General features: G+C 44.3%; 1 protein-coding gene and 1 long non-coding RNA gene across 4 annotated transcripts in view; one reads left to right on the top strand and one right to left on the bottom strand.

Moving 5' to 3' along the window:
* EFCC1 (EF-hand and coiled-coil domain containing 1) overlaps window positions 1–13,825 on the top strand; it is a 53,963-nt gene that overhangs the window by 30,378 nt on the left and 9,760 nt on the right. For all 3 annotated transcript variants that reach the window (XM_065687894.1, XM_065687893.1, XM_065687895.1), the window contains exons 3-5: window positions 8,208–8,353; window positions 12,517–12,652; window positions 12,891–13,056. In XM_065687894.1, the coding sequence (XP_065543966.1) occupies window positions 8,208–8,353; window positions 12,517–12,652; window positions 12,891–13,056 (448 nt within the window). The remainder of the gene's footprint in view (window positions 1–8,207; window positions 8,354–12,516; window positions 12,653–12,890; window positions 13,057–13,825) is intronic.
* On the bottom strand, window positions 565–12,489 carry LOC136018564 (uncharacterized). Its single transcript, XR_010614483.1, has 3 exons — window positions 12,378–12,489; window positions 10,082–10,176; window positions 565–893 (listed from the first exon to the last, which is right to left on the bottom strand). It is a non-coding gene; the product is annotated as an uncharacterized LOC136018564 (long non-coding RNA).

Genomic DNA, 13,825 nt, shown 5'->3' with positions numbered 1-13,825 from the left:
TCCTTAGTCATTTATTTGCAAGGAGGTTATGTATGCATGGTGGGGGGGGGGTATATCCATGCATGAGAGCACCTAATTTGTACTTAGGCTTAAGGCACTGACATTTATCTTAACTGTAAATATGGCCTTAACTGGTAGGTTGAAAAGGAATGAGGAGGGTTTTGGTATTCTCTTCACCACAGCATCATCTACCAGACTAAAGATTGCATTCAGAACTCTGCTCATTTTAGGTGCCCACTCTGACTTCTGTCAATGCTCACAGTACCTGGTGTTTCAGGGCAACCCACACACAGCATTATCTCCATGGTCCCATACTTTGGCTCTCCTATGAGACTGTGAAGCTGCAGCCCCATAGTCTCAAATTCCATGTCAAAAAACCCCTAAACCATTAGGACCCACTTATTACCTGCACACATAGAACAGGACGTTATGTGTAGAAAGACTGATTTGCCCAGCATTATGCAGGGTCTCTGGTGGAGATGAGAGTAGAATCTACCTCCTCAAAGGAGCATTTAGTTGCTTTAACAAGGACAGTACCCATTCTGTCCCCGTGTCTCACCTGACTCACTACTTGTAGCTTTCACAGTAGATGAAGAACGAACTGCAGAAGTTTCCTTCTCTTTAAAGTTGTTGTCCATCCACAGATTTCATTCATCCCCTGCCTTGAATGAGGCAAAGGTCACATAGGAAGAAGAGACTGCAATTTCCCAAATAACCTTAAAAAAACCCAAACCAAATACACTTAACGCACAAGAACGCGCAGCAGGTAGCATCCTCATGACATCCGTGGTCTCCATGAACGGGGTCAGATTCTCTACGTTCTTGGCATAGATTTCTGCTCCTGGTTAACTGAGCGACTGACAGCACAGTAAATTCGCATCCTCCATGGGGAGCTGCAGAGGGGAAGGGAGGAGAAACTCATTTGTAGATGGTTTGTCCAAACAGGTACTGATAGGAGAGCAGTGGCAAGACTTCAATAGCTTGGATAACATCCCACATTGTATCAGGGAGTGTGTTGGACCCTTAAGCACTTTCTGCTTCATACTTCATCCTTTCTCCCTCTATCTCTATCCCAGCCCTGTCTCCTTTCTCCATGTTCATGGCTGCTGTTGCTGTAATTCTCATTCTCACTGCAACCACTGTACCTGTTCAGGTTGTAATTCAATGGTGTGTTTCCATCAGCAGTAAAATCCAACCAGAAGGTCTCCATCTGCCCGCCCCGTCCCAGCCCTGTGCTTTGCCATCCCCTGACTCTCAGGCCATGCACTGATCCAAGTTGCAGACTCCTCTCCAGAAACAGGAGTGTTTTAAACACACCTCATGTCACAAATCTAGCATCATAGCAGCACAAGCACGTGCACAACTTAGAATCATAGAATCATAGAATGGTTCGGGTTGGAAAGGACCTCAAGATCATCCAGTTCCAACCCCCCTGCCATGGGCAGGGACACCTCACACTAAACCATCCCACACAAGGCTTCATCCAACCTGGCCTTGAACACCGCCAGGGATGGAGCACTCACAACCTCCCTGGGCAACCCATTCCAGTTGCACAGAGAGGGTGCAGAGTGGAAGCAAGGTTTAAAGGAGAGAGATGTATTTCTTCTTGGCCATGGACTGAAGTATGTTCAGTACTTCAGAGCTCTTCGAAACAAGTCTGTGCTGCAGACAAAAGAGATACAAGGACATTTAGGAATTCATTGACTTCCGTCATTTTTGCTTGCCTGAAATCTATAAGATCATCCTGCGAAATTAATGTATGGTGAGAGATTTAACCCCAACGGCATAGGAAAGCAACGTGCAATGCAAAAGCTGTGCATGGAAATTTGCATGGCAGCAAGGCAGAACTCTGCTACTCGTGACAGTGCCAAGATGTGCCTGTTCATAGAGGGTGTGGAGGAAAAGATTCTGCAAGAAAACACATTGCGATGGTGATTTTGGCAAGAAAGTGAAATTCAGTCAGTAACCGGAAACCTCCCAGCGCTATAGCCAGTATTATAAAGGCTCTTTACATCTTTATTATAGCTACTAAAACCTCATATGTAATACCTTACAGATCAAGCTGTTTAGAACCTGAGATTAAGAAATTTAAAACCCAGATTGCTCAGAGGAAGTTCATTCACATGATTCCTGCTGGAGAGGGGCTCACAGCACCAACCAAAGACAGATGCAGTCAAAACCCCACGCAGACACTAAGCTCCAGCCTGAACACTTGTTTGATCTGAATGTTACGTGAAAAGTCATAAATAAATCAGAAACATGCACACCTTCTGAACTCTGTAACTCCCTGGAGGGGAAAAATCAAAACTGAAACCATTCCAGGTTCCCTGAACGGGGACGGTTTGGGTAAAACAGCACAGAAATAAAGATCACACCTCATTCTCGTTACAAACACCTCATACACTTCTCAAAGTACAGCTGAGGTTGTGGAACTATAGTGAGGGCAATGTCCACGTTCAGACAGCTGTTTGATCTGCTCCACACAATTCACCTGGTTAAAGGTCTATGAATGCGACGCTAAATAATTCCACAGTTATTTTATGCTTAGTTAGGAATGACTGAGGTTTAAGATGTGTTTAGCACCCGAAGCAGGGGGGTTGCTGCAGTTCCCACAGCAATGAGAGGCAATTAAAAGCCAATTAGTCATGGTCATTACTTCAAGGTCCAGCACTTTGCAAACTCTCCCTTCTTCAACTCTCCTTCTCCAGAGCGGCCCATTATCTGCAGCACAAAGACCCTGACATGAATGTGGACTGTCTGCCTGTCTCCATGGGAGCCTGGCCACACTGCTCCATACCCAAACGCTTCCCAGGCAGCCTCAGCACTGCTCTCCCCTCTGATCTTTGCCCTAAACAAATGTGCTGTTTATTCACTCTTCTTCTCATTTATGAAGACCCATTTGATGCTGTATGAATACTAATGAGAAAAGAATTAAACCTATGCTTAAGAATGAGTGAAGATTCCTCCTTTGAAAGCATAACGGTTGGCCTCTTTTGTCAGGCTGCTCTTTACATCCCCAAAACTCTGCCACTTGGAAATTAAAGGTGCAGCTTTGGCACTGAAGCAAATAAAAAGTGAATGTAGGATCCTATATTGATGGCAAAATAAAAGAAGGAAACAGCCCCTTTCTTCCAACAGGCAGCAAAGATTCATTAGTATCCTTAAGGTTATTCTGGTTCTGTGCAGCACTGCTGTCTGGCACCTTCTTCAATCCATGTCATATTTGGTTTCTGGTTATAGTTTGGAGGACTGGCAAGTGTGCCCTCACAGCTACATGAGCAGTGTTAGAAGGTTTTGTATAGCTGAAAAGCTCTGTAGCTGTGCCTCCTGATCTTTGGCACCAAACCTGGCAGATGACACCGGCTTTGGATGACATGAAGGAAAGCCAGCTGTGTTCATACATCCCTGCTTGGGAACTCCACTGCACAGGATACTCCCCTCCCTTTACCTCTGTCATCAGGCTGTTGGTCCTGTCCTTTCCTCTTGCCTTCCACGGTCCCTGCTGGGGATAAACCTGTACCCAGCACCTCACAACACTGGGTTCCAGGCAGGATGGACCAAAACAACACATTTCCAGTTCTGTTATTTCCAGTGGATCCTTGACATTATCTATGAGCTGCTCTCCTGGGGGGGGGGGGGGGGGGGGGAGGTTGGGTTAACATTTCTGTACGTACTCGTGCTGCTGCTTCCTTTTTCCCTTCATTCTTATCTGGCAGGATGAGCTCTGAAATGCCAGCTTGTCTGGCCATGCATTCCTTTAAACACATTTAAAGATCTGTCCCTTTGCTGAACACCTCGAATTTCCATGTATGGTTCTAGAAAACAGGGCTGCATCTGAATCTGGGCTGCCTTTTATTGAGGTTCACTAACCTGCTGTATTTCTTGTGGTGGGGAAACTAAGGCACAATGTGATTTGGTATAAATGGCAGACCCTGCGCCAGAACCAAGGTTTAAATTCTGAAGTACCTGGGTGTGAAAACCCTTGCTGAAAACTTCCGTTTCTTTCCATTTTCCCAGATGAGCATCTCCAGAGAAGACAGACAGGGCTGTCTTTAGTGAATAGTGCGTGTGCTGTCTGCGTGGCTCCCTTAATTTCTCCACATTAGGAGATAGCTGATGAGGCCCTCTCAAGAACGATGAATTATATATATTATATATGTCATGGTTTAAACCAAGCCACACAGCTCGTCCACTCACTCCCCCCACCTTTCCTCCCTCTTTCTTGCCTCCCACCCTCCCACCCCCCCTGCTCCTGGAGGGATGGGGAGGAGAATTGAGAGGATGTAACTCCCACAGGTTGAGATAAGAATAGCCCAGTAACTAAGGTATAACACAAATCACTGCTGCTGCCACCAATGATAATATTGATAAGAGAAAATGACAAGGGAAGAGAATGCAATACCACTCACTGAAACGAGCCCGCTCGAGAAGAGAGAGTGCCCTGCTGGGTAACTCCCAGTTACCTCCCTGGCCATGCCGTGCTGTGGTATGGAATACCTCTTTGGCTAGCTTGGGTCAGGTGTCCTGTCTCTGCTTCCTCCCGGCCTCCCTTTGTCCCTGGCAGAGCATGAGGCTCATAAAGTCCATAATCAGAGTAAACATCACTGAGCAACAACTAAAACCATCGGTGTTATCAGCTCTGTTGCCAGGCTGAAAGTCAAAACGCAGCGCTGCACCAGCTACTAAGGAGAAAAAACTGACTGCTACTGCTGAACCCAGGACAGTATATTATACATACATAGAATTACCAGATTTCATCAACTAATTATAAGTTGCCTTGCAAGAACTATACAAATGATAGAGCTATTACTTAGGTCTGGCTTGAGTCTCATCTGGGAAGAGGGAGTCTGCTACTCGAAGTCCTGAACTATATGGGAAGGATTGGGTGTTTTTCCACACTTCTCCTTGGACTCCAAGCTAAACAGAAGCCAGGCTGCCAGATGTAACGTGTGGACACCACCAGCAGATCTCCCACTGAACATCACAGCAGTCACCCACTTTTGCTAGAAAAGACTTCCATGATACTCGAATATTCTCAATGTTTTATGAGTTAAAATCTTAAGCCGCTCTGAGGCTACAGTGAGTGCTCACTGAAAAGTCAACATGTCTGCATGATGTGAATGGGCTCTAGAGGCCTCCGAAATGATACTGCAGCTCAAACCTAAAAGAACAATCTGCACAAAACCAGGCCCAATCCTCAAGAAGCTGTCAAGGATTCTTATGGCACACCAGAACCCAAGATATTTGTGTCTTAAATGAAGGAAATTAACACACTTCAGAAAAAATAAAACATATATATATATGTGTATATATATATATACACATACATAAATATGTCCCCCTTGGGCAGGGGGACACTACTATATTGCACAGCAACTGTACGGAACGCCGTAGCTCTGCGATGCTTCCAGAAGCCCCATTTTGAATGCCCAAGCTTAACAGCGCTTCTTATCTGTGCACTGCTTTATCATTCCTTTTTCCAGCACTAATGGAGCTAACCGACTAGCCAGGCTCCATTCTGGAGACTGCCATTTCCCTTGGCTTACAGGAAATCCAATTGTTGCTAAGCTAAATCATGCCAGAAGTCATCAATAAAACACGGGACTGGGTTTTATGCAATCAGCTCTGCTCGAAGGGGTAAATAAATGGTTTCCCTCGGCTTCTGTCTGTACACAAATCCTGACACACTGACTTTGGTGGCTGTTGCTGTTAAATTCCTTATCTTACTTCAGGTACTTTGACAAGCAACAAGGGCACTGCTATTGGTGTGGTTCTGGAGGAACTGACAGTAGCTGCACTAGATAATACAAAAGCTCTCTGCAATACTTATCTCCAACTTGGCATCAGCTTTTGTACTGCTGCATCCCAAGTCCTGTTTCCAGCAGTAGTTGAACTCACAGGCAGGAAGTATTTAGATTTGTACAAAAAGATGATGTTCTGTTTCAGCAGGATCAATTGCTCAGGGCTTTAACTCTCACTTCCGGTTGATGACTATTGAATGTGGTAAGCACGAGAAATACTCAGCATCCACTAAACTGAGGAAAAATTTGGAGGGAACTTAATTGACTTAAAAACCTCCTGAATTCAGTTTGCTTTCTTCTGCATATAGATTCCTTGTGATCTATCTGACAGCTCCTACTGCGGAGAGTAGGACTATTAAATGGTCTAAATAGGAAAATATCCTGATGTAACTATTAAAAGAAAAATGCTTGCCAAATAGTAAAAAAGGAAGCAATAGAAACACACTCTATAGGAAATGTAGAATATTACATTACACAATGCACACAAGCTTGCTATGGATTGGACGTGGTGTTCGATTCACTCCATACTTGAGGGGTAGCTTATTCCTACCTTGGAAAATGCTCGATATCAAACTTATATGTGTGGACTGATCCACCACATTTCCATTTATCCAACGTAGCTATGAGTATCTTGCTACATTAATAACAGTCTGATTTCTTAAATTCTTCATAGCTTTGATTTCAGTAACATTGTGTGGAATTAAGTTACGCATGTACATTGTGGGAAAAAACAAGACTCCTAAAATATAGTCAATATTAGGTGTTGCCTTTCCATGTCATAGACACTATTTACTACTCTGCATGTAAACAGGGGTGTCTGAACTGATTACATCAACTGTGTTTCATACTTCCATTGTATTTCCTCTGAATAAGTGATTATTGTCATTCAGTACATCCCTATGAAACAGCAGGTGTGAGAGTAAAACTGAACCAAACCAAATGTATTCCAATACGAGAGCAGTAGCTCCAATGGACTCATCATTTCTGGCATTTCACATTCTATTCCCATTCTTTGCAAAATGTAATATTTTATTAGAATCCCAGCCTGGTTTGGGTTGAAGGGACCTTAAAGCTCATCCAGCTCCAACCCCTGCCCCGGGCAGGGACCCCTTCCACTGGAGCAGCTTGCTCCAAGCCCCTGTGTCCAACCTGGCCTTGAGCACTGCCAGGGATGGGGCAGCCACAGCTTCTCTGGGCACCCTGTGCCAGCGCCTCAGCACCCTCACAGGGAAGAGCTTCTGCCTAAGAGCTCAGCTCAGTCTCCCCTCGGGCAGGTTCAAGCCATTCCCCTTGGCCTGTCCCTACAGGCCCTTGTCCCAAGCCCCTCTCCAGGTTTCTTGCAGGCCCCTTTTAGGTATTGGAAGGCTGAATTGTTAGGAAATAAACCCATGTTATTAGATTTTAGTTTGTGTGCAGTAGACGTTTCCATTGTACTACACCCAGTGACTTACAGTGACCTGGCTCATTTCTTGATTGACAGAAGGGTCCTTTTCCCAACTGGATTAGAACATTTTCAACTCAACTACATGTAAATACGTTCTGGATTTTGTCTCTAACATGTGCTACCCTGAATTTCCTTGAAGGTCTTCCCCTAGTCCTGTCCATTTAGGTAACTATAAATTCCTCAGTCTGAACACTCACTGCCCTTCATTGAACTTCATTTCTTTTCTCAAAATACGTTTTGTTGGCAAGTTTAAGGACTCGTACTCATCAGGTACATTACTTGATCTGTGTATCACCACTTGAAAGCAGTTTCCTTTAAAACACTCAGGTGCAATACCCTCCACATTCCACTCAGAAAAACACACCATTTCCAATGAGATAGCAATGCAGAAGCACATTGCTGAGATGCTTCTTACCATTAACTCACTGATTTTCAGATGTCTCTGTTTCTGTATCATTCTTTTTGACTTTTCAGTGGCTGACACTGCTTTGTGTCTCCACTACTCGGAAGATTCAGGTCAAAACTGCCCGACATTTTGGAGTAAGAGTACCAGCCCAAATGACCAGATGCAAGACTTGCTACCCTAGCCATGGTATTAGGGTGCCCACAGTAAAGATGAGGCATGCACTGCCATAAACTGCCAGTGGAGAAGGAAGAGTTTATGACCAGAGTGCAGTGTTCTCATATGTAGTTTCTAGATGTCTTTGACCTGAACTAGAGGCTATAACTAGCATTTAGTTCTTATTACCCAAAGAACAGCTGAAGGCCACCTTCCTTTGATTCTCTGTGAAGCAACCAAATGCAGCCCCCAGGGGTTTAATTCTGCAAGCACAAATACCCCTGTTTTGCTATGGCAAGTCTGCATGAGTGCAGTCAGAGTCATTCATGTGCTACGCTGTGTGTGTTTATCTTGCTTTCTCCTACTTCCTACAAGTCCACTTGACTTCACCCTTCCTTTCCAGGTCAGAAATGATGAGATTCCAGCTTCCCTCAAGCAGCAGCCCTGAGCAGGAGGAGGGAGCAGCCTTACCAGACGGGAGATGCTGCCTGGCTGTCGAACAACAGGACCGGCGCTCGCCCACCGGCGGGGCTGGGGCTTCTGAGAACGGTACCAAACCCAGTACCCAAGCACTTTAGCTCCTCACTGATCTGTAAGATCCTCAGCAGAGAACCTAATATAGGTATTAAACCCAGCAAAGCCACAAACCAGTCCTAATGAATCTTGAAATCCTAGACCTAAATAAAAGGTAATATCCCAACTTCCTATCTCTCAGTCCCTGCATCATTTTATGTTCGATGAAAGACTGAAGGTATCGCTTAGACCTATGATTTAAAAAACTGATTTTTTTTTATATGATTCACCTCACCAAAACCTTTTTCTGGGCTTAAAAGTATGAAGTTTTCATTTCTTTGTAAATAAAGACTCAGAACTGCAGCAGAACAACTTCCAGCAGAGCCAGTCAATACTGTACAGTCACTCTTTGGAAACGTGCCGGCTGCTTCAATGACTCTGACAAGGTCCAACTTGTTTAGCACATGCAGCACTAACTGCTGCCATAACATTTGACACTTGTGCTGTCCCATGGGACCGCATGAGGCATCCTTTGAAAGCCTTCTGAATCACTGGGGTTGCCAAGGGCTCTCACTATCAATGACCTCAGGTAGGCCTTTGCAGAGCAGCCAGTTAGAAGGGCTCACAAAGAGACAGCAATCTGGGGGGCTCATTTTACTGCTGTAATGCTGAGACACATTTATGATAGCCATCATAGAAGGTAAACATCTTCTGCCTCCCATGCCCACTAGACAGCAAATGCCAAGTGTGCTCAGTCTGCCTTACCTTCAGCGATTATTTTGGGGTTTTTTGAATAGATCTAGTTCAAAGAAGACAAAAGCACTTATCTGACATCAGCTGTAAGTAACAGGGTATCTTTACTGCAGACTGGAGAGCTGTATGTAGTGACAGAAACTTAATGTTAGGTATTTATTGCCTGGACCTGGCAAGCAGCTGCTTGGGAATGTGAAAAATGATGACATTTCAATACAATTAACGCTGCAGCATGTTCTCCATATGGTTTGACTTGTAAAGTAAACCTGCTTTCACTAAGACTTTTATCAAGTCAGACACTTTGCCAGCTCAAAGGCAGTTGCCATGTCTACACTTACCCATATTTCAAGTACAAACAGCTTTTTAGCAAAAGCTTTTCAAAGAAATAAATTGTGGGTTTATAGATTTAAAACCACGAAAAACTGCTCCATCAGATAAAAAAGGATTAGTCGGGCAGAAAAGGAAAATAACTCAGAAAGTTGGACAAATAAAAGGATGAGCAAACAGCTGGGATAAACCTTGATATGCCAGGCAAATGCATCTAGGTGCGGAATTAGTTATGGGCTTTTATACACTTTTTAGTAAATATTTATGCCTTAGAGCAGAAAAGCAATTGTGTCAGTGGAATAGGACACATTATTCTGCATTAGCTAGTTTACAAATTAATGCCTAAATATCACAATAATAAAGTGTAAAATACTAGCATAGTAGAAGAATTTTAATGAAATACTGTCTTTATGTTAAAGGAGATGAATAAGAGGTTTTGTTTTTCCTTTCTGCTTTCCAGTCCTGCTAATCATAACCTAAGATCTCTTTCACAGAAATCTCTTTTCCCTACACATTCAATCAGAGCAGAGGACGTTCCTATGGAGGTGAAAGTATTACAAGAGTCTTCAATATCTTAGCATGAAGGCTGCTTGAGATGCACAGGCCTTTTCTTCTGTTTCTAAAAGCCTAATCTGAGTGTCTGCTATGTCAGGTGCTGCAATTCATTTACTGGGTTAAACATACCAGTTGAAGCTCTTCAAGGAATCCATAGTACTGCGTGATGAGCTCTCGCAGCATCCACAATGGTTGTAAGCTGTGATTGTTGTCCCTTTGAACTCCTACAGCAAGAAAAGAAGTGGTGATAGAAAAAGCTCACTGCTAATGTATCAAAGACTGAACGTAGAAAGTCTCTTTTTGTTGGTTTGGCTGTGCACAGCCTCATGGCAAGCAAGCACTTGTAATAAGTTAGTTTATACAGTGTGAGGATTGCCATGTGAACACAGCCATTCATTCTCTAATTAAAAGAGCAACAAAGCACGCAGTTGAGCTTTGTTCATGCTTAGGCAATACATTAGTGAACATGATAACCTATAGAGTAGGCACATCGGATGCCACTGGAATGAAAGCTGCATTAACAAACGTGTGCAATGTTAACCAAAGGAGGAAAACAACATCTTTCCTTTGGTGCTGGAAATAGAGCTGGGGAGGCTGAAGCACGCCACGGACTGGCAGTGGGCAGCAAAGGCCTTCTGCAGAGCCTGCCAAGAGGTCCTGCCCAACGCCCCTCAGGCCGCGACCACTCACTGTCTCCTGGCACAGAGACCTGCAGCTCACATACAAGTCCTCACAGCAACGCTTGCAAATGGTGTTTTAGCTTGGGCTGCAGGTGCCGTGCCCTTGAAATGAGACAGAAAAACACGGACCCGAGAGTCTCTGCTGAGCCACTGGGGGTCCTGGTGGATAGGAGGATGACCATGAGCCAGCAATGTGCTCTTGTGGCCAAGAAGGCAAATGGCATCTTAGGGTGCATTAGAAAGGGAGTGGTTAGTAGGTCAAGAGAGGTTCTCCTCCCCCTCTACTCAGCCTTGGTGAGGCCGCATCTGGAATACTGCGTCCAGTTCTGGGCCCCTCTGTTCAAGAAGGACAGGGAATTGCTTGAAGGAGTCCAGCGCAGAGCCACAAAGATGATTAAGGGAGTGGAACATCTCCCTTATGAGGAGAGGCTGAGGGAGCTGGGTCTCTTTAGCTTGGAGAAGAGGAGACTGAGGGGTGACCTCATCAATGTTTACAAATATGTAAAGGGTAGGTGTCAGGATGATGGAGCTAGGCTTTTTTCAGTGATGTCCAGTGATAGGACAAGGGGCAATGGGTGTAAACTGGAACATAGGAAGTTCCACGTTAACATCAGGAAGAACTTCTTTACTGTAAGAGTGACAGAGCACTGGAACAGGTTGCCCAGGGGGGTTGTGGAGTCTCCTACACTGGAGATATTCAAGGCCCGCCTGGACAAGTTCCTGTGTGATGTACTGTAGGTTACCCTGCTCTTGCAGGGGGGTTGGACTAGATGATCTTTTGAGGTCCCTTCCAACCCTTGGGATTCTGTGATTCTGTGATTCTGTGATCCCCTTGAGACCACCTTTCCCATGCGCAAAGAACTACGTACGCACAGCACTCGGAACACTACCCGAGGTCAAACGTGGCTTGATACATGAAGAAATAACAGCGTTTGACTTGATGATTGTTAGAATTCATTAATCCTATTTAATTAACTGGCAGCGATTAAGTGTAAGTAAGTCTAAAATGAAAAATCATGTTGACACTGGCTTAACCTGATGTCAGCTCAAAATGAACATTCAGAACAAAGGCGTGACCAGCGTTTTTCATGTGCTCAAGGTCTCAAAAGACTCCCAGTAAATGACAGGCATCATAATAATCCTCCAAGTCCCAGCAAATATTTTCTTGTGATAAAGAAGAGTTAAATGCAATAGCTTTTGTAAATTACAGGCAAATCAGTACTGAAATACTACTGTAATAGTACCTGCATAGTTACATGCATTGCAGATGGCTTGTTTATAACTTACTTAGCATGTGAGATAGAAAAAGATGTAACTAAATGTTAGTTAGCTATAGGTCTAATATTGCATTTAGATACTAAAACCACTGACCTTACAAAACAGCGAGGGAATCACAGAATGGTTAGGGCTGGAAAGGACCTTAAGATTATGAATGAATTACAGAGTATTTATACCAAATTCCTGCACTCTGAATATGTGCTCAGCTGGTACAGTGACTAGGCAAAAATAACCTCACACAGTACAGTGCTTCCTCATTCCTCTTGAGAGCATATATTCCATGGCTCACATGAACAGTAATTACCACCCCTTACAGCACACTGATCATTCACACTTATAACTGCTTAAAGAAGAAATCTGAAGCAAAATGACTACAAGTTACCTACAAGAAAGCGCTAAATTATTCAAGGTTTTTAAAGCAATGCCCCTTCCAGAGACTCCCCTGCCTCACCTTTGGTGCCCCTTACCACAGATGCTGGAGGACCCTGAGCTGCACTCCACTGGGGTTTCTAACCTCTCACTTCTTTTTGCCTCTCTGTTTCTGCAGTTAAAGTGCCACAGCTGTGGCCCATTGGGATTGATGTGTGTTACTGGTTTCTTATGCAGAGGATCAGCTGTTCCGCGCTGTGGAGGGTCAGGCTGCCTCTGATGAGGAGGAGGAGGAGAAGTGGGCAGGAGACCAGCCTGCCCAGGTGGACCACATGAGGAAGATACTGGCCAAGCTCCCCTGCTGTGCCAGTGGGTAGGTTAACGCTTCCTGAGCCCTTTGCAAAGACTATTTCATGACCTGAAGGTACCATGGCTTCAGTATGAAGCAGGCCCCTTTGCCCATCCCAACCTACTCCAAAGCAGCATTAGCCAGGCTCAAAATTGTGATTTGGGCTGCCAAGAGTTTTGCGGGAAACCTGGCTTTTACAAACATGGACCTTCCTTGAGAGGTTCCCCTAGTCTATTGATTTGTTTTCTAAATGTCTATATAGGTGTGATGAAAAGATGTGGAAAAAGCTAATGTCTTACTTGGAGACCACCAATAGCGATGGCCGTGAAGCAGCGCCCGTGGAGCTCACGGAGAGAATCACACAGCTCACTGAACAGCTCCAGCTGAAAGGGCATGAAGTGCAGCAACTGGAAACAAACATGGAAGAGGTAATAGGTGCCAAGCAGAGTGTGGAACAGTTACTTATATATCTCTAAGTAGCTGCATTTATATACATGTGCATTTACACTGTGGCCATTGTGCGCTGTTGCTGATGTTCCTCACTGGGCCTTTAGTCAGCTCAAACATCTCATGCTCCCCTGTAACACCAGTGTTTCATGTCTGGTTCCTACCTGAAACTCCATTTGTTTGGAGGATGAGAAGTACACCAGCCACTATCAGACACAGGCTGTTCCAATAAAATAGCCAAGATATCCTACTAGTCCCGTGTGATCTTAGTGTTTAAGTACTGTACACCGCAGCCACTGCTGGGCACAGATTTAAATGCTGGCAGTCCTTCTGTGAAACAAAAATACGGCATCATCTGCACTGCTTTGGCCTGCTTTGTCTTAAGGTTCAGTCAGTGCTTGTTCAGTATTTCATACCCCTTTGAAAGGAGCATAAGGATTTCAGTAGTTTCAGAAGGACTGTGTTAATCACTGAACTGTTTAAAGTAACAGTAAAACATTCAGCTTCGTTACTTCTTGCCGTCCTTTGACTCTTACCAGTATTTCATATCGTTTGTCCCCATGACTCAGTCAAATGAAATTACTTGTGAGGAAAAAGAATTAAAACCAGAATAAGATCACACTTGTGTCTTACACAATGTGCAGCATTCGATGACAGTTTATTCCTGCAATACTCCTTGGAGCAACAGAAAGCTTCCTTCTGCACTGCTTAACATCACCCCACGTAAAAACTTCTGGTTATTCTTCCTAA

Source organism: Lathamus discolor, chromosome 7 (genome assembly GCF_037157495.1).
Source record: "Lathamus discolor isolate bLatDis1 chromosome 7, bLatDis1.hap1, whole genome shotgun sequence".
In the NCBI taxonomy this organism is placed as follows: Eukaryota; Metazoa; Chordata; class Aves; order Psittaciformes; family Psittacidae; genus Lathamus; species Lathamus discolor.
This window is presented reverse-complemented; position numbering and strand designations above follow the sequence as displayed.